We start from the raw sequence: 20349 nt of genomic DNA on the forward strand, positions 1-20349 counted from the left end.
TATCATCAGTTTTTACAGATGTTTTTAACCATTGCATTGCTTTATAAACAACAGGAGAAATGGCTAGAAAAGGTAACTATTATTTCTGTCTGTCTTTGGGGACTTCTAGTGGCTGTTCCAGTACTTATGAAAAGATAGGGACAGTTTAAAAGGGTAGATCTTAAGTATACTTAATAATAGGAGTGGGAAAAAACTTTGGGAGGTAATGGGTATGGCTCTGATGGTGGTGCCAGTTTCATGAGTGTATACTTAACTAATGTTAAGACGTATGCATTGGGGCTAGGGTTGTGGCTCAGTGGTAGAGCGCTTGCCTAGCACGTGTGAGGCACTGGGTTCAATCCTCAGCACCACATAAAAATAAATGAGTAAAATAAAGGTATTATGTTCATTTCCAACTAAAAAATATTTTTTTAAAAAAGATATATACATTAAGTATTTTAAAACAAATGTATACATATTCCCAAACTCATGAGGATGTATATATTAAATTTGTACAGCTTTTTATGTTATTCATATCTCACTAAAGTGGCTTAACAAAAACAATATGTGTAATTCATTCAACAAATAGGTTATGGCTGCCAACTTATAAACCAAATTTTACTCTAGTATCAACCACAGTAAGATGTCTTTGGCTCCGAGTCCTTTTGTTGGCATTTGACAATGGACAGAATTGACTTTTTTTAGGAATAGAAAGTAATATGTGAAAAGATCCTTACTATTTTTTTTTTAGATGTTTGGAAAGGATTTTTTTTTTTTTGGTAGGGGGATGGTGCTAGGAATTGAACTCAGGAACTGGTGCACGTGAGGCAAGCACTCTACCAACTGAGCTACATCCTCAGTCCTGGAAAGGAATTTTATAGCAAATACAGTTTTTACAATGCTTGCCTGCCAAATGTTTTATTTATCAGTGATTTTCAAGTATTAGTATAAGGACCAGTTACTGGTCTATTTTTCAGTGCTCTATGATAAAAAATATAGACAAGATAGTCTGCCTCCCACCCCCACCCCCTATCCCTACCCCCCAAGCCAGGTTACCAACCATCCTTTCTTGGAAAGAACTGCCTTATTTTTTATTTTTAAATATCTTTTATTTATTTATTTTTATGTGGTGCTGAGGATCGAACCCAGGGCCTCGCCTGTGCTAAGGCAAGCAAGCGCTCTACCACTGAGCCACACACAACCCCAGCCCAGAAAGGACTGCCTTTATGCTGCTATTTTAGTCTTAAAAAATTTGGGCGCCCCACTCCTTGATCTATACCCAAAGGTCTTAAAATCAGCATACTATAGTAACATAGACACATCAATGTTTATAGCAGCTCAGTTCACCATAGTAAACTATGTATCGACTTAGATGCCTTTCAGTAGATGAATGGATAAAGAAACTGTGGTATACGTACATAATGGAACATTACTCAGCATTAAAAGAGAATTTGCAGGTAAATGGATGGAATTGGAGAATATCATGCTAAGCTAAGTAAGCCAATCCCCAAAAACCAAAGGCTGAATATTCTCTCTGATAAGTGGATGCTGATCCATAATGGGGATGGAGGAGGCATGGGAAAAATGGAGGAACTTTGATTGAGCAAAGGGGAGGGAGGGGAGGGAAGGTGCAGGGGGGCAGGAAAGATGGTGGAATGAGATGGACATCATTACTCTAGGTGCATGTATGACTGCACATATGATGTGACACTATATCATGTACAACCAGAGAAATGTAAAGTTGTGCTGCAATTGTGTACAATGAATGAAAATGCATTTTGCTGTTATGTACCTAATTAGAATAAATAAATTAATTAATCTTTTAAAATTTGGGCATATAAAATGTTTTCTTTTATGAATTTGTGATAAGGATAGAAAGTAGCAAAACAAAAAGTTAACAACCCTCTGTACTAACCCTCTCTACCCTTTTATTTCTTATGTTTACTTGTCATTAAAACCCCCAAGTTTAAGAGCTATTGTAGGAAAATATTTATGTGAGAGATAAGAGTCCTAGTTTAGGATATAAAAAGCTTTGTTATGTGTTTTTGGGCAGACTATCAGGACCTCAGAGCCCCCATTTCTTGAGGTGTAGAAGAGTAGTAATGAGACCTACTTGATGGATTATTGTGAGGAATAAAGGAGACATTATTTGTTATTGAAGTACTTGGCCCATAACAATCAGTAAATGGAGGCTCTTAGAATTAGATCATGTGAAAGCACTTCAACACCGTACAAATACAAGGTGGTGCTAGGATTAGCCAGGATTTAAAATTTAAAATATCAATCAGATGATGAATAACTGCCAAAATGAAAATGCATGTGTTATCTAAGTAGCAGTAAATCTTTCATCATACACAGCAAGTAAATAATGCTAACAAAGCTGGTGTCTCATTCACAGACTGGGATGAGTCATAATGTAAGACATATTCCTACTTCATTACATTGAGTATTTGTTTACCTATAATCTAAAAGTATACTTTGAAGTGATGTTTTCTTTGAAATTGCTTGAAAATTTGCAAAGATTACTCAAATTTTGGATTTCTCTTTACTTTTTCTCTCTTTTTTCTTCCAGCCAAAGAAGCCTAAAGTCCCAGACAACCCATTTCATGGCATTGTTTCCAAGTGTTTTGAGCCTCATCTGTATGTGTATATTGAGTCCCAGGATAAGTAAGTGACAGGCACTTTGCTGATTTCAGTCAACATTTCTACACCTTCTGGTCATGTTGAGTCTTACAAGGGCACAACTCCTTTCAGAAGCAGAAGGAGAGACTTGATATACCTGTGACCCCCCCCTGGAGCTCATTAAGGACCTTAGCATGAAAGAGGCCCTGGATTCTATCTCCAATACCACAAAAAAAGAAAAAAAGATATTTTTATATCTTTTGAATATTATCAGTTATTTTGTCTATAATGTCAGAAGTCTGAGGATTTTTTTTAATTAAACCCCACTTATTTATTTATTTGATTTTTTTTTTTTTTTTAGTTGTAGATGGACACAGTATCTTCATTTAGTATTTTTAAAATATGCCTCATCTGTGCTAGGCAAGTGCTCTACCACTGATCCACAACCCAACCCCTATTTTTATTTTTTATTTTAAGATAGGATCTCACTAAGTTGTTGAGGGCCTTGCTGAGTTGCTGAGGCTAGACTTGAACTTGTGATCCTCCTGTCCTAGCCTCCTGCATCACTGTAGTCACTGGGATTATAGGTATGTGTCACTACACCTGGCCAAAAGTCTGAGTTTTGCTATAATACAGCCCTGTATAAATCTCAGAAGCCCCTTGTGGGTACTTAGCTCTCATTGAGTTCTGACATTTGGCAGCTCACAAAACTTTACAATGTCAGGCTTTGGACATTGTAAGAAAGCTTTATCTCTAAAGTATATGTTTTCAAGTATAATTTTACTTTTCATTTGAAGTAATTTTGACTATCAAAAAAATTACAAAAATAGAACAAAAAATTCTCATATACCCTTCCCCAGATAATATTAACATTGTATATAATCACAATTATCAAAATCAGAAAAGTAATATTGTCTTGCAAATGTTCTTCTTCTGGTCCAGGACCTCTAATAATTTTGTGTTTAGCCACCAGGTCTCCTCAGTCTCCCTTAATCTTGAATAGTTTTTTGTTTTTTCTTTATCTTTCATGGCCTAGACTCTTTTAGAGGGTATTGACCAGCTTTTTTTTTTTCAGGAAGGAGGACTGAGTAGGTTATGTTATGGTAACTCCAAATTAAACGGCAGAAGTTTAAGTAGAAGATAGAGTTTAAGAACTCCATTTTCTCTTCTGTCAGAGGAGTCAGATAAATTGATGCCAAAAACAGTGGTTATTAACCTTTTGTGAATTATAGATCCTTTTGAGAATCCATTGAAAACTATAGATTTTGTTGTTTAAGAAAAAAAGAGTCCAATTATACCCACATACTAATTTTGAGTATAATTTCATGGGTTTTTTAGGAAGCCTTTCTGCCACCTCAGTCAAAGAATCCTGAGGCTAGGAAAGGAACTCAGGTGGGACTAATTTCGTGTAGTTACTACTCTACTATAAAAATCAAAGGAGAAAAGTCTTAGATTGTTTACCAGCTCCCAGAGGACACAAAGCACAGTATAGTGGAAGAGTGAGGACCTGAGTGCCAGATAGACCTGGATTTGAATCAGAACTCTGAACTTACTAGTCTGGGATGTGAGCATGCTACTTAGCCTTTCCACCAATATTTTGTTCTCTATACAGTGAAGTTTATAATGCTTATGTCATTGTTTTGTGGTGAGAGTGAAATAAGGTAACAATAGTGGTCCTTGCATACAGTAAATGGTGCTTAGGAACTATTCCTGCCTTGTCCTCCCCTGATCCCTGATTGGTTTCTTTCTCTCTCTCTGTTTTTTTGTGTTTTTTTGGGGGGGGGCGGGGTGGGTTTTGGTGATGCTGGGGATCTAACCCAAGGCCTTGCTCATTGCTGGGGAAGTGTTCTACCACTGAACCACACCCTCAAACCCCTCCCCATGATCTGGTTAGGACTCCTGTGTAGGTAGGCAACATTATCAATGTTGCCAGTCTCCTTCTGGGCCTGGCATGGAGTTCATCTTCTCGCCTCCCCAGCCTCCCACCTACCCAAGGAATATTCTGGCAGCACCTGCCCCAACCAAAAGCCAAGCAATAGTAGGAGACCTGAGGAACCAGTTCTCAGGGAGGAAGCAAGAAGTAAGAGTCCCAGTGGCCACCTCTTACGCAGATTAGGCTAAGCTGTCTTCACATGCTTGAAGTGGTTTTCTCAATTTTTATTTTTGTTCAAGGAAGAAGTTAGTATCTTTACTCAGGAATATATAGTGATTTCCCTTGACTGATTCTGCAGAAGAGAGTTCTACCTAGTCACTGTCTTCACTCCATTCTGTTTTATTTATTAGTCAGAGAAGTTATTGATGATGCCATTTTTGCCCATTTTCCTGAGTTCCTGTAACAGCTTGTTAAAATAGAGCTCCCCATTCCCCTTTCTGACTTTGTCAAGCCTAGAGTTTCTCTGTAACTAATTGTTTGTTGTTTATTTTTAATTAATTCCAACTGACCAAAGAGGTACAAAAATTGTACATAGGGCTCTTTTATGTTCTTCGTGCAGACCCCATAGTTATCAGTTACCCATCCCAGCTTTCTCTCATACACACGTGTGTATATATACACATACATTTTTTTGAACCATTTGAATTCTTTAGTTGCAGTCAGTGTGTCCCATTACTCTTCATGTTTTATTTTAATATATTTTTTAGTTGTAGATGGACACAAATATCTTTATTTTTATGTGGTGCTGAGGATCAAACCCAGTGCCTCACACCTGCAAGACAAGCGCTCTACCACTGAGCTACAGCCCCAGCCCCTCCTTCATGTTTCAATGTATGTTTTCTAAACATAAGGATACAATCTGTATAACTACAGCATAAACATCAAAATCAGGAAATTAACTTGGATACAGCATTATCATGTAACCCATAGACTCCATTCCACTTTACCAGTTGTCCCAATCATGTTTATTTTTAATCCACTCAGGATCCATTCCAGGATCACAGGTTGCATTTATTTGTTCCTTCTTTCTCCTTCAGTCCAGAAATGGAAGTCAGTCCTTTACCTTCCATGACCTTGAAATTTTTGAAGTGTATAGGCCAGTAACTTTGTGGAATGTCCCTCAGTTTGGGTTTCTCTCATCTTTCCTCATGATTTATATATGCAGCAATGGTGCTGTGTTCTTAGTAATTCAGATCAGGAGGCATACATTGTCAGTTTGTTCTCAATGATCTTGAGATGTTCATTTAAAAAAAATTTTTTTTAGTTGTAGGTGGACACAATACCTTTATTTTATTTATTTATTTTTGTGTGGTGCTGAGGATCGAACCTAGTGTCTCACAGGTGCTAGGCAAGCGCTCTACTGCTGAGCTGCAACCCCAGCCCAAGATGTTCATTTTTATTAGTTGGCTTTGATGTTGTCTGCCAGGTTTCTGAATTTATTAACAAGCAATTAACAAGTGTTCAGAGAAACCTTTACTTTTTTTTTTAACCACCCATTGACGATTCTTGCCTGAGTCATTTATGACTATGATGGTTTCCAAATGTTGCTGTTTTACTTCCATCACTTCTTCTACACTCATTAGTTGGCATTCTACTTTAAGAAAAAGCGTTTACTTCTCCCTTACTTATCTATTTTGGCCTGGCTCGTGAATTCCTATTTTATTCAATACATATATTCTTTATTGTCTTTTTCCTCATTTTCTTTATATTGGAATAAATTTATACCTACAAAAAATTTTTAAATTGTATAGATTTTCCATATTTTCTTTACCCTCAACCCCCTAATGTTGACATTTTGCACAATAATAGCAGAGATTAAAACTAACAAGTTATTGTTGGTACAATAGCACTTACTAATCTCCAAACCTTATTTGAATCTTACCAAGTTTTTCATTCATGTCCCTTTTCTTTTTCAGGATCTATTATTACTTAATGATTAAATTGTCCCTAATTTGACCAGAAGGAACCTCTCCAAGCTGGCTTTTTATTTTTTTTAACATATCCCTGTCAGTTTTTTGAGTATTTTCCTTCATTCTGGCACAATTATATATACCAGGCTTATCTTATACATTCATAGCCAACTCTGGGTTATCTGTGTATCCAGTGATCTCTTGTTGTGTTGGTGGAAAGTGATATTTAGGAACCACATTCTGAGTATTCAGTATGCTCATTGCTGTGTGTGTGTGTATCATTGCTTACATGCATTTATATATACATACACATCTTTTTTTATCTACTTATCTATTAAAAATCACAAGCTTATGCTATACCTTTGATTCTAATTTAATACCACAGGAATTACTTTAATCTCCCCACCCCACAATGGTAACTATCTTCGACAACAGTGAGAAACTTTGCTCCCAACATCTTCAATTATTTACTACATTTTCCCTTATGTAAACTGTCTCCCAGCCCTACTCAAGCCAAACCTTGGTTCTCCAACCTCCCTGGCCTCCCCATATCCAAATCCCTAGCCCCCCAAAAAAGAGAAGGGGAATGGGTGTCTATTAGTGTGAGTACCCTTGAATGAACAGTTCTGTAACTTTCTGGGGATTGTAAGCTACTTGACCCTTGCTGACTTCCTGCTTCTCTTGCCACCTTTCTAACTGGCATCTTTGCCCACCTTACTTCCTAATCAGAATATCATTTTTAACAATGCTGACTGCAGATCCACCAGAAGAAATTGGCTTGGTCATTCATGGTTAAGTTCAGTTGGCAGTGAGATGATCCCCCCAGCACACTTGTTTTAATCTATCCCTGTACTGATGCCACTCTGCAATAGTCTTCACTTCTAGGACATTTCATTTGTTAGTAGAGCCCCCAATATAATCTCACATGACCTCAAATACTTACACAGTTCTTGGGCACAAACTGAAGCTGCAGGGATGAGAGTAAAAGAAACCACACATCCATGGTATGTTTCTTCAAGCTGAGGAGAAAGTAAGTAACAGCAGTAATACCATATGTCTGCTAGCACTTTATAGTTCAGAAATCATATCATCACAGAGTGGATAGAGCTTGGAGTCAGACATACCCAAGTTCAGATTCCAACTTCAATAAATTCTGTAACCTTGGACAAATTATTTTCTATTCTCAGGCTTAGTTTATACATGTATAAAATAGGGATAATAAGGCCTTTTACTCAAAGCTATTGGGAAGATTAAATAAAATTATACTTAGAAAACATTTAACACAGTGCAGACTAGGCTTGTAGCCTAGTAAAAGAGACAGACCAAAAAAAAAGATTGTGGTACACAGCAATAAGGGAAAAATGTAAAAATGTATGAGTAGGTTGCTGTGGTAATTCAGAAGAAGAGTATAAAAGTCTGACTGAAGATCAGACTTTTCTCATTTTTGTCTTTGACTTCAACCAACTATTTCTCCCCCTTCCCATCCTCTTCCTCATATACATGTGCTGTGCTCACTTCCCTCTCTGAATCTGCTACAAAACTTATTCTGTAGCCTTCTCTTATTTTCTTTGTCAAAATCAAATTGTCATACTGTCTGTACTGCAAAATTAGCATTTTGTTACTGTCTTGAAAACTAAATATTCTAAGTGCAAAGTTCTTAATTTCTCAAGTCTAATAGCAAGGACTGTCCTAACCCATAAGCACCTGGGTCAGGACTTGACACTTTGTAAACTCTTACTGGGTTGTTGTCTTAGGGTATAAAAAAGACCTCTTTGTGATTCTAGTCAGAAGGTCAGACATTGTGTCAGACATCTTTTTCTCCATGAGTCTTGCATGAAGATCTTGCCAAAACTCAGGGTACGTTTGATGCCTGGAAGAAATGATAACCTTTCTTCTTAAAGTTGAATTCATTTATATCTTCTGACAGTCCTTCAGGCATTCCTCATAGTAAGGGGTTCAATCAGTATTTGGCTGGATAGGATCATATACTCAAAACTAATGATCCTGGGATGGGGTTGTATTGTAGCTCAGGGGTAGAGCGCTTGCCTAGCTGTATGAGGCACTGGGTTCAGTCCCAAGCACCACATAAAACTAAATAAACAAAATAAAGATATTATGTCCATCTACAACTAAAAAAAAAAATACTTAAAACCCTAATGATCCTTACCCATTCACATTAGGGTAGCTTTTACTGCTTATTCTATGAAAAAAGGTCTCTTCAGTTTCTGATGTCTTGCATGGTATCAAAGCATCTAATGCAGAGAGTGAAAGAAGGCAGAGCAGGGAAGATTTCCTTGACTATTTATCATGTATACTAGAAAGCAATGTCAAAAGTTACTCAGTGGACTTTCAGCAAAACAACAATCTTTAGAGGTTTTCATGTATAAATTTTCTTTATGCTATATGATCATAATTAATTATAATCTTATTCATCAGGTTGGCTGTGAAATAGGAAGTAGGTGAGTTAAGTCTCCAGCTTTTAGAGGAACAGATGAGTGATTAAAGTAAAAACACTTAAGAGCTCTGGCCCCTGTTTTGGTTGGTACCATTGAGGGAGAGATTAGAATCTCTCCTAAGCAGACTCAAGTGGAATCTTTTGCTTTCTGTTACAGGTTCTCTTCCACTTTAGCAGCCCTATCCCATGTCCACCTTCCCACCATTTCATCCCTATCTCTTTGGAACAAAATGTGGAAGTTGAGCTACTACATATACATCCTCCCAACTAATAGGGAGCTTATGATAACCGACATGAAATGCAGGATTCTACTACTTTAAAGCAAGCAGCTTTCACTTTTTGTACCAGCTTCAGCTTATGAGAAGTGACTGGCTAAAATGGTGACTCAAGGATTCTAGAATTACACTGTTGATCAGTAAAAATACGACATTGTTAATTAGAATTGCCCACCATGGTCTCAGGGTGGGAGAAACTTGGAGTGTTTTTTGACCATTTGGCATCCTTATACTGGAAACTAAAAGTGTTAAAAAGTTAAGTGGAGGGCATGGGATATGGCTCAGTGGTAGGACATTTGACTGGCATATGTGAGGTCCAGGGTTTGATTCCCAGGATCACAAGAAAAAGAAAGGAAAAAAATCTAATGGCAAATGACAGGAATTCCAGTTCAGAGAGGATTGCTGTGACTTGGAATTGCACAGTGAGGCCTGAGCCAAGCTGAAGTGGAAGGAGTGTGCTTTGGCCAGGGAGGCAATAGGCAGAGGCCCAGTTGACAGGGAAGGAGGTGAAGCAGAGGACCTACAGGGTGACTGGCCAGAGTGGAGGTCAACCATGGAAGAGAGGTGGGAGGATAGATGGAAAAGTAGGGCAAGAAGAGGTTGTGGAGTGGGGTGGTGATTATGGAACTTTCCAAGGTCAATTAATGAGGTTCTTCTCTGCTTTCTGTTACTACAAAGACCTAGCCTAAGCTTGAGTCTCTTTGAGGGCAGAGTAGCCACATCTGGATATAGTAAACTTTGAATAACAAAATCACTTGAGTAAAATGTCAATTTTTTCCTATTCCTGCTAATTGATGCGGTGTGTGGTTCTTGTCTTTTTCTTCCTATTGTATAAATACATTTTAAAAACACAGCTGGATTCCTTTGGCTTTAGACAGCTGCCTAAAAAGGTGCCACATGTCAAAGAGTGGCAGCCTCCCATTATCCACATAGCACAACCTCATAGAGATCAGTGGTTATAGCCCTGCCGGATTCTAGCTAGTGATGACTTGGGGTGATTGGAGCAAATTCAGGGATGCTTGAATGGGAATGGGGAGACAGATTGCAACCACTATCACCACTGTGGCCTGGGGCTGGCCTGAAGCTGCTTCTACCCATTCTTCTCCCAAGAGTTTCATATATCCTTGATTCTAGAAGTTCTAAGAAGAAATTACAAACTGAATGAAGAAGGAAAGCATTAGTTTTTGTTTGTTTATTTTTAAGTTTATCTTTCTTTAGGCATCCATCCTGTGGACCATTTCAGGTTGATGGTGTCTAAATCTCTGCTGACATCATAACCTTTTTTGTGAAATAGAGTCTTGAAAAACATAAGACTTGGAGGCAGACTGCTTGCTTTTGAACTATGGCTTCCCTACTTTCTTGCAAATGACCTTGAACAAGGTGCTTAACTTCTCTTTACCTAACTTTTTTGAAAAGGAAGATAGTACTGTTACCTACTTCAGAAGATTATTATGAAGAATAAATGAAGTTCAGTGAGATGATGCTTATAAATGCTTATGCCATGACATCTGGCACATCATAAGTGTTTAGAAAGTGATCACTATCATTACTCCATGGGGTTTTAATTTGTGGAAAAGGGAATGGTGCTAAATGGTGGTAGGAGTAGTATATTTACTCAAATGGTAGATTTATGAACTCAGTTCTGCCATTGAGTTTGGGATCAAAAGCGATCATGAAATGCTTTGAGAAGTTTGAAGCAGTGCATAGATGCCAAACTCTCTTGCTGCTGTTATTTTAATGGTTATTTAATTTAATCATGATTCCTATTATAGGATGAATGATGGTGGTAAATGATGACTGATAAAAATGAACCCAATTTTAAATTTCAGAAACATCAGTAATGATTAATTAAGGTAGCAATTTATGAACATTTTGTAAACAAGCACATTTGCTATATCTTTTTGGAAGTGAAATAACATTTTAGTTTCTTCTTCCTAGAAACCTTGGAGAGCTGATTGATAGGTTTGTGGCCGATTTCAAAGCCCAGGGGCCACCTAAGCCCAACACTGATGAGGGGGGCGCTGTGCTCCCCAGCTGTGCTGACCTCTTCGTCTACTACAAGAAGTGCATGGTACAGTGCTCACAGCTCAGTACCGGGGAGCCAATGATTGCCCTGACAACCATTTTCCAGAAGTACCTCCGAGAATACGCCTGGAAAATCCTCTCTGGCAACCTGCCCAAGTGAGTCCCGCTCTGCACAGTCAGAACAATAAAGTGAGATTTGGAATATTCCTAAATATGGGAATCTTTAAGGAAATCCATTCTGTAGTTGTTTACTGAACTGCCAAGAGCAGTAAGGCGGAAAACACTCTTACTGAGTCCCCAAGGATCTGATGCTGTTTCCTTTCTGATGACATTCCACAGCTGATCAAGACCATTAGCAGAGATGCCCCCCTGGCTGCCAGTGTAGGTTACATCATACCATGGTGGACTCTAGGGAGTCAGTCCTATTATGTATAAGTATTTAACTTACATAGATTCAACAATAGCTACTCCCCCCACCAAAAAAAAAATGAGGTGATGGAAATAACTATTCAATAGCATAGGTAATTATTTTCAAGCCTCATTCAGTGTGATTATGTCCTACAGTGATAGATGGAAGCATGCATCCAGTTTTTCCCTGTCTTGATTAGGTTCCCAAAATCTCTCTTGTTTGTATATCTTGCTATGCTGGATGTCTGATGTTTAAAGATGTGGTAGGATTTGTGAGGAGGGGGATTACACAGTACAGCTCCTGATTACAGTGACCCCACTATATTCTGAGACTTTAAAAGATTGTTATATTGTTTGTTACTTAAAACATGTGGATCATTGAACTACCATTTTAGAGATGTTTTGATTATGTACTCATTTCTACTGCAACATGATCTAATATAATGCTTCTGAACTTAGTATTTATAAACTATCCCCATGGGTAAATCAACAATTTGAGAATTAGTTTCTATCATTGTTACTCAAATGTGTCACAAATGAGAGTTTTATATTATTTGGAAGAAAGAGAATAGAATCCTGTGCTACACAGGATATTTTAAGTGTTGAGTATAGTTTAGTAATGAGAAGGTTTTTTTCTTTATCTATGACAAAAATTATTTGTAAAATTTAATAACTTTTGTCCTGATTATCAAGATAATACAAGTTCATTATAGCATAGAAAGCACAGAAAAGCACAAGAAAGAAAATGAAAATCACCTATAATCTCACCACCCAAAGAAACACTGTTTGACTTTTTGTATATTTTTTCCATTCTTTATTCGTGTGTGTGTGTGTGTGTGTGTGTATATATATAAATATGTGTGAGATGTGTGCTTTGGTTTGTTAGTGTAATAGAATTGGGACTCTGTCACTGATAGTCTTATACCCTGCAGCTTTCACTTAATATCCTGTGAGCATGTTCCCATATGTCTTAGTTAGTGTCCCAGCAAGAAACAAATGGTACACTCAGCTGGAATTTTGTTAGTTTATAAAGACACACTGTTCACAGAAATGGGGCAGGGCAAAAAGAACCAGCAGAGGATTCTGAAAGATCCACATAAGAGTGGGTAATTATTGTTACCTTAGATCTTATATGGACGAGGGACTGCCCCTCAAAAACTGTAATCACAGAGGATGGGAGCTGCCTTTTGATCTCTTGAGTAAGGGCTTCAGGAAGGAACAGTGTCTTATTTACTTTTGTACTCCTCCCTCTACATAACTTTTATTAAATTCCAGTGCAGAATTTTCTTAGTTGAAACAGTTGGGTAGCAACTTTTGTGCTATCAATGATTCCAAATGAGTTCTATGAATTAGGAAATTCAAAGCTAAAGTGATAGGCAGCCCAGCAAGTGTCAGCTTGTCATAGTTAATACGACTGATTACTGACTCACTCTTGGCATTGTCTCTTCCTACTCCTAATGGTGCAGAGTGTCTAAACAGATGATAGTCAAGGTAAGGTCAGTAGGAAAAGGACTCATTAGATGTGGATTTGTTTGGGCCACAGCCAGCCTTTCTTTCCCGTTTTTTCTTTGTCTTAAAATGTGTAGTTTCCATTCAAGAAACAAATTAGAAGTTCAAGCCTGACAAGTGTCTGTTCCCTTTCTTCAGAACCACAACCAGCAGTGGAGGGTTGACCATCAGCAGTCTTCTCAAGGAAAAGGAGGGCTCAGAAGTGGCCAAATTCACTCTCGAGGAGCTCTGCCTCATCTGCAGCATACTGAGCACAGCAGAATACTGTTTGGCCACCACCCAGCAGGTGAGCCAACCATCCCTGCTGCCCATGTACCACCTCCTTTTCCTGGACTCCCTGGACTCATAGCTGAGAATGAAGAGCATGAGCCCCAAAAGGTCGCATTCAATCTTGGGTAGAGCGGTTGGCCTCCCACAGGGGAAAACTTACTATCCAGCCAGGAGACTGCTGAGAGAGCCATCTTACAGAAAGCCTTGTTAAAAGGAGACTGTGCAAGAAAGTATGACTGGTCTCCCTTAAGTAGTTGAGCCACTCAGCAAGCATGAACTCTTAAAAGTAGGTCAGTAGCACTGTCTCCCATATGAGAAAAACAGTAACAAACTTAATGGTACTGGGCCCCACATTTGGTGGCAATGAGTCACAACCAGTTATTCCATTCTCAGAAGCTTTATTAAACTAAGTGAACTCCCTTGGGCTTTTGAGAGTCTCCTGAAGTTTACATAGCATTCTGCATCTGCTAAAACAAAAAACCATTGTTTGGATGCTGACGTTCAGGAACTGTGAAGCAGGAAGGGGTGATGCCTCTACTGGAACCCCCCAAGTGGCAGAAGTTCAGCAACTGATTTTGCAGAAGACCCAGAGAAAATTTCCATTCAGTCTTAGACATGGGATGATTAGAAGTTATTTTTTTCATTTATTCTTGGAGCCACCTAAGTCTAAAAGAAAGAAAATAATATGGAAAGGTTCTGCTCTTCCATTCTTGTGTATATCATTTACTCATGTCTAGATCATGGGAAGATAGTCATAGATGATAGTTCAGACATTACAGCTAAATGTTATGTAATCCAGGGCACAGAAGGCCAAATAGGAAATGTTTCTATGAGGACTGCAGAGTTGAAGTCAGCCAGCCAGCAATAGAGGCAGAGGCAGTAACATATTCTGCTTGGAGAATGGTCACATTGAGTTGCATAGAAATGACCTGCAAAAGTTTGGTCTTGAAGCCAGAGTCAGCAATACATTTAGTGCCCAGGACCCCAGAGCAGGATGTCATTATCTACCAGGACCTCCAAGGGAGGGGTCCCAGAGTTTTGATGAAGAAACACTATTTAAGTATTTTGCATATGTGCAAAAGAGAAAGCCTACACATACAGAATGACATTATTTTTAAAATAAAATAACCAAGCTGAGTACAATGGTGCATGCCTATAATCCCAGTTCCTCTGGAGGCTGAGGCAGGAGGATCAGTGTTTGAGACTAGCCTTGGCAACTTAGTGAAATCCTGCTTCAAAATAAAAAACAAAAAGGGCTATACATCACTGGCTATTGACATCACAAAAAGACAGGGCTCAGGGTGTGCTCACTGGTAAAGCACCTTTGGGTTCAATCCTCAGTTCAAAAAAAAAAAAAGATAAAATCACCATAATAAAAAAGAAAAAACATAGTATAAAAATTATTACTTATAGTCCCATACCCTCAAATAATCATATCAGCAACTTGGGTTATTTTCTTTCAATCATTTTTATAAACAGTTTTGAATATTATAATCTTAATTCAGTTTTTACATTCTTTTATTGTTGCTGTCATAGCATTAGCATTTGTCTTGTTACTAAAATGTCTTTGTTACTAGCATCTTTTAACATTCCATTAAGGGGCTATAACATGAATTATTTAACAGTATCCTTAATAATTGTTTTTACTACATCAAATTATAAATAATCCTAAGAATATCTTTTAGAATACAGTATTTTAAATGTTTCACATTATTTTTCTAGAATAATCTTTAAAATTCTAGAAGTATTAGTAGATCAGAGACCATTTTGATGACTCATGGTATGTGTAGCTTTTTTTTTTTTTAATAATTTAGTGAAAATTGATTATACTGTTTATAAAAATAAATACATTCTTAGCCGCCTGGATCTCTAAATACCATTTTCCACTAAAAGAAATGAGAGATTTATGGATAAATGACTAATTCCATGTCTGGAGCAAGAAATGTGTAAGATGAGCAGATGAACCTGAGATAGCATGTCATTTAAAAAAAAAGCAGGAAGTTGAGTCTGGTGGTGCTTGCCTGTAATCCCAACAGTCTGGGAGTCTGAGGCAGGAGGATTGCAAGTTCAAAGCCAGCCTTGACAATTTTTTGAGGCCTTAAGCAACTCTGTCTCAAAATTAAAAAGTAAAAAAGAGCTCAGTGGTTAAGAGCCCCTGGGTTCAATCCTTGGTACAAAAAAATAAAAAAGCAGGAGAAGTATCAAGAACTAGTATTAAAAGTCCTAACCTCTCCCTTACCTAGAAATGTGGTCTTATTTGGAAATTATGGTCTTTGCAAATGTAATTAAGTACCTCAAGATGAGATCATCTTGGATTTAGGGTAGGCCTAATGTCCATAATGTGGGAAAATGGGTATGTGGTATATGGGAACTCTCTGAACTATTTTTCCAATTGCTCTATAAATCTAAAACTATCCTAAAAAGGATAATTTATTTATTTATTTATATTTTTTTAAAGAAAGAGAGAATTTTTAAATATATATATATATTTTTTTAGTTTTCAGAGGACACAACATCTTTGTTTGTATGTGGTGCTGAGGATCGAACCCGGGCCACATGCATGCCAGGCGAGTGCGCTACAGCTTGAGCCACATCCCCAGTCCAGGATAATTTATTTTTAAAAATGGTACTTACAATAGCCACTTAAAATATCAGATACCTAGGGAATATAGCTTAGCACAGTTCCCTATCAAAATCCCAGGAGGCTGGGTTGTGGTTGTGGCTCAGGGGTAGAGCCTTGCCTACCACATGCAAGGCGCTGGGTTCAATCTTAAGCACCACGTAAAAATAAATAAATAAAATAAAGGTATTGTGCCCAACTACAACTAAATATATATATATATATATATATATATATATATATATTTAAAGAATATATGTTTTTTAAAAAATTTCAGGAAGCTATTTTAAAGATATGGTCAATAAAAGTTTATAGAGAACTAGACAATATTGAAAAAGAAGAAAATAATTGGATGATATTATTATGTGATTTCAAGATTTACTATATATTGCTGTGGGTGTAGTTCAGGGGAATGGAGAATCCTTACCAAGTAAGTATGAGGCCCTTGGTTCAATCCTCAGCATCTAGCACCAAACTTACTACAAAGCTATAGTAATCAAGGCAGTGTCAGAGTGGTATAAGTATAGACAAATAAATTGGTGGAACAGAATGAGTTTAGAAATGGACCTACATGTATATGACCAAATGATTTTCTACAAAGGTGCCAAGTCAATTAAATAGAGAAAAAAAACTCTTTCTAAAAATCATGACTATTCAGGCATGCATCACCATGCCCATCTTGGTTAGCAGATTTTAAATATGTACAACAGCCTGAACTCCTTCCTCATACCATGCACAAAACTTAATTCAAGATGGATAAGAGGGGCTGGGACTGTGGCTCAATGGTAGAGTACTTGCCTAGTACATGTGAGTCACTGGGTTCGATCCTCAGCACCACATATAAATAAATAAGTTAAATAAAGATATTGTCCATCTACAACTAAAAAATATATTAAAAAGAAAAGATGGATCATAGATCAGGTCAATGGTGTGTGTCTGTAATCTCAGCAATGCAGGAGACTGAGGGAGGAGGATCACAAATTGGAAGCTAACCTGGACAACTGAGCGAGCTCCTGTCTCAAAATAAAAATAGAAAGAAAAAATTAAAAGTAAAACAAAATTAAAATAAAAAGGGCTAGGGAATGTATCAGTTGAGATTACCCTTGAGTTCAATTCCAAGAAACAAACACACACACACATCATAGACTTAAATATAAAGCTCAGAATCACAAAGCTTCTACAAGAAAAACAGGAAAAGATCTTCACAACCTTGGGTATACAAAGATTGTTTGGTCAGGATACTAACCAGAAAAAGGAATTTTTTTTATACATTGGCCTTCATCAAAATTAAAATTTTCTGCTTATCAAAGGACTCCATTAAGAAAATAGACGAGCCACAGACTTGGAAAAATATAGGATACACAAAGAGCACCTAATATCACCAATAAAAAGGCAAACAACCCATTTAAATGGGCAAAACATTTCATAAAAGAAGATATAAAAATGTAAAATAAGCAAAGAGAAAGTGTTCAGCATCATTAATTAGTAGGAAAGGGCAAAATAGCTATTAGAATGGCTAAAAGTCAAAAAGACAATGTCAAATATTGGCAACAAATGGAACAGCTGGAATTCTCATTATCAGAATATAAAATAATATGTATTGCCATTTGATTTTTTTCCTAAGGTCCCAGATTGAAAACTTACGGTCATGCACTATCACACCTTGCCTGCCATTCCTCAAACAAGTTCTTTTGGATACTAGTCAGTTGTGAACCTTTCACTCTCCAAAATACACACTGACAAAATCCCTAATCATCAGGTGCTCCACTATCCCATACACACGACTTAATGTGCTGGGGAAGAAAACATTGGCCACAGGGAGATATAGCCATTTTAGAAAACAGTTTGACAATGTCTTATAAAGCATTATGACTCAGTGTTGCCATTCCCAGGTATTTACCCAATGTAAATGAGTTGGGAAGTGAGAGTGTAGCAAAGCAATGGAGCCGGTTAGGAGACATGAACAGGAAGCACTTCTGGGAGAAGTAGAACTGTGGAGTACAAAGGTCCTGAAGGAGAATCCCCAGTGTATGGGGCTGGGGTTGTGACTCAGTGGTAGAGCGCTTGCATCGCATATGAGAGACCCTGGGTTCTATCCTCAGCACCACATAAAAATAAATAAACAAAATAAAAATAAATAAAACAATGTGTCAATGTATAACTAAAAAAATATTTTAAAAAAAGAATCCCCAGTGTGTCCTACAGACCTCAAAGGCCAGTGCTCTGGAGGCTAACAGGCAAGTCGGGGCCAGAGAGCTAGACTCGATGCAAATCATTGTTGGAAGGTTGAATTTTATTTTCAGAGTAATAGGAAGGGATATTGAAGATTTTAAGCATGATAAGCCTGTGCCCTCATTTGTTTCATCAGCCCTTTGTATATGTAAATGATTTCCACATTTGCCAACTGTAGAATGTCAGCTTTACAAGAACAGGATCTTACCTGTTTTGTTCACTGAATAACTCTCTTGCTCTGTTAGTCTGGCACAAAATAGGCTTTTGATAACTGTTGGTTGAGTTAATAAATTCTGCAAGGAGTACTTGCATATCTCTGTACATTATTTTCATTATTCCATTAAACTACATTTCTAAATGGGAAATTACCAGATTAAGGACTTCATGTATTTAAAGTTTTGCTTTTTAAATAAATGGCCTTTCAAAAAGATTATACTAGCTGGGTACAGTAGTGCACACCTGTAATCCCAGTGGCTAGGGAAGCTGAGACAGGAGGATCACAAGTTTAAAGCCAGCCTCAGCAATTAAGCAAAGCTTTGCCTAAGCAACTTAAGTGAGACCCTGTCTCAAAATTAAAAATAAAAAAAAGGGCTTGGGATGTAGCTCAATGGTTAATTACCCTTGGGTTCAAGCCCTGGTACCCACCCAACCCCCCCAAAAAAATTACACTAATTTACACATCTCCAGGAGAATTTTTTTAAATTTATCTAATATTTATTTATTTAGGTACTGGGAATTGAACCCAGGGTGTTTTACCACTGAGCTACATCCCCAGTTCTTTCAGGGCCTCCGTAACTTGCTGAGGCTGTCCTTGAACCTGTGATCCTCCTGCCTCATCCTCCTGAGCCAATGAGATTATAGGCATGTGCCATTGTGCCTGGATTATAAGAACATTTTAAAATTTAACACAAGGGCTGGGGTTGTGGCTCAGTGGTAGAGCACTTGCCTAGCGTCTGTGAGGCACCAGGTTCAATCCTCAGCACCCCATAAAAATAAATAAATTAAGGTATTTTGTCCCATCTACAACTAAAAAAAAATTTCTTTTTAATTGAACACAAAACATTCATTCTTAGACTGGTAGGACTAGGATTGCTAGATGAATCAATTCCCAGGGATATTTACAGTTCCTGGTCAATCATTTGTTTCTTTGAGGCTGCAGGAGCATGTGTTTCTGTCTTAGGCCATAGGCTAAAGTGTTTCTTTGGTTTACCACTGTGTCTCCAATATCTCAGCAAGCTGGTTGACTCATAGTAATGCTCAATAAATAATATAACTGATTAACTCATTTTACTACCACTCATCAGCAAAGGTTTCCAGTGTTGGTGGGCAAGTCTGAAGTTCTTGAGGCAGAGAATATCTTAAAAATCAGGGTCTTTTCAAGATTAACTATAAATGTTTGGTGTGTCATAAGAAAAAGTACAACACTGGTTATGAAGAAGTTCATTTTCTGGCCCTACTGCTTACTGTCTGGGATAAGCTAATCTTAATTTCTCACCTGGAAGATGAGGATAATAATAGAATCTTCCTTACAGGGTTGAGAGAATTAAATAAGGATCATTGAAAGTGTCTAGAATTGTATCTGATCCATCAAACTTAGTAAACATTATTATTATTGTACTCCTTCGATAATCATTAAACATATTTCTGTTTCTCTTTTTCTAACAGTTAGAAGAAAAACTCAAAGAAAAAGTTGATGTAAGTCTGACTGAACGAATCAATCTCACGGGAGAAATGGACACATTCAGCACGTATGTACCTCACACAAGTTTGCTTGGGGCTTGTCCTTTCTCCTTCATGGGGCAGCATGTGTCAGGATGTTGGCTATAGTCACTTCAGAACCTAAAAGGTTTCCAGGGCCTTCTGCTGGATAGGGATTATTTCCATTTTGTTCTCCATTAGCCATCAAGAAGAAGCATTAAAATTGGCAGCTGCCTCCTGTTCTGCCTCCTCAGATGCAGTTGTTCTTTTAGCTAACTGTTCTTTATCATTGCACTGTCTAGAATAACCCAAGAGAAGAAATCCTCCCTTGGCTATCCCTATAGGAAGTTCTAGTTCTAGGCTTTTCCTCTTTTCCCTCTGTCCCCACCTGCATCCTCCTGTGTTTTAGGGAG

General features: G+C 37.6%; 1 protein-coding gene across 3 annotated transcripts in view; it reads left to right on the plus strand.

Annotated features, from left to right (window-relative positions):
- The window catches only part of Vps53 (VPS53 subunit of GARP complex), a 138160-nt gene that overhangs the window by 77495 nt on the left and 40316 nt on the right, over positions 1-20349 (plus strand). For all 3 annotated transcript variants that reach the window (XM_021728148.3, XM_021728147.3, XM_005327885.4), the window contains 4 exons: positions 2552-2646; positions 11113-11355; positions 13255-13402; positions 19904-19986. In XM_021728148.3, coding sequence (XP_021583823.1) covers positions 2552-2646; positions 11113-11355; positions 13255-13402; positions 19904-19986 — 569 coding nt within the window. The remainder of the gene's footprint in view (positions 1-2551; positions 2647-11112; positions 11356-13254; positions 13403-19903; positions 19987-20349) is intronic.

The sequence above is a fragment of the Ictidomys tridecemlineatus genome, chromosome 3, assembly GCF_052094955.1.
Source record: "Ictidomys tridecemlineatus isolate mIctTri1 chromosome 3, mIctTri1.hap1, whole genome shotgun sequence".
NCBI classification, from domain to species: Eukaryota; Metazoa; Chordata; class Mammalia; order Rodentia; family Sciuridae; genus Ictidomys; species Ictidomys tridecemlineatus.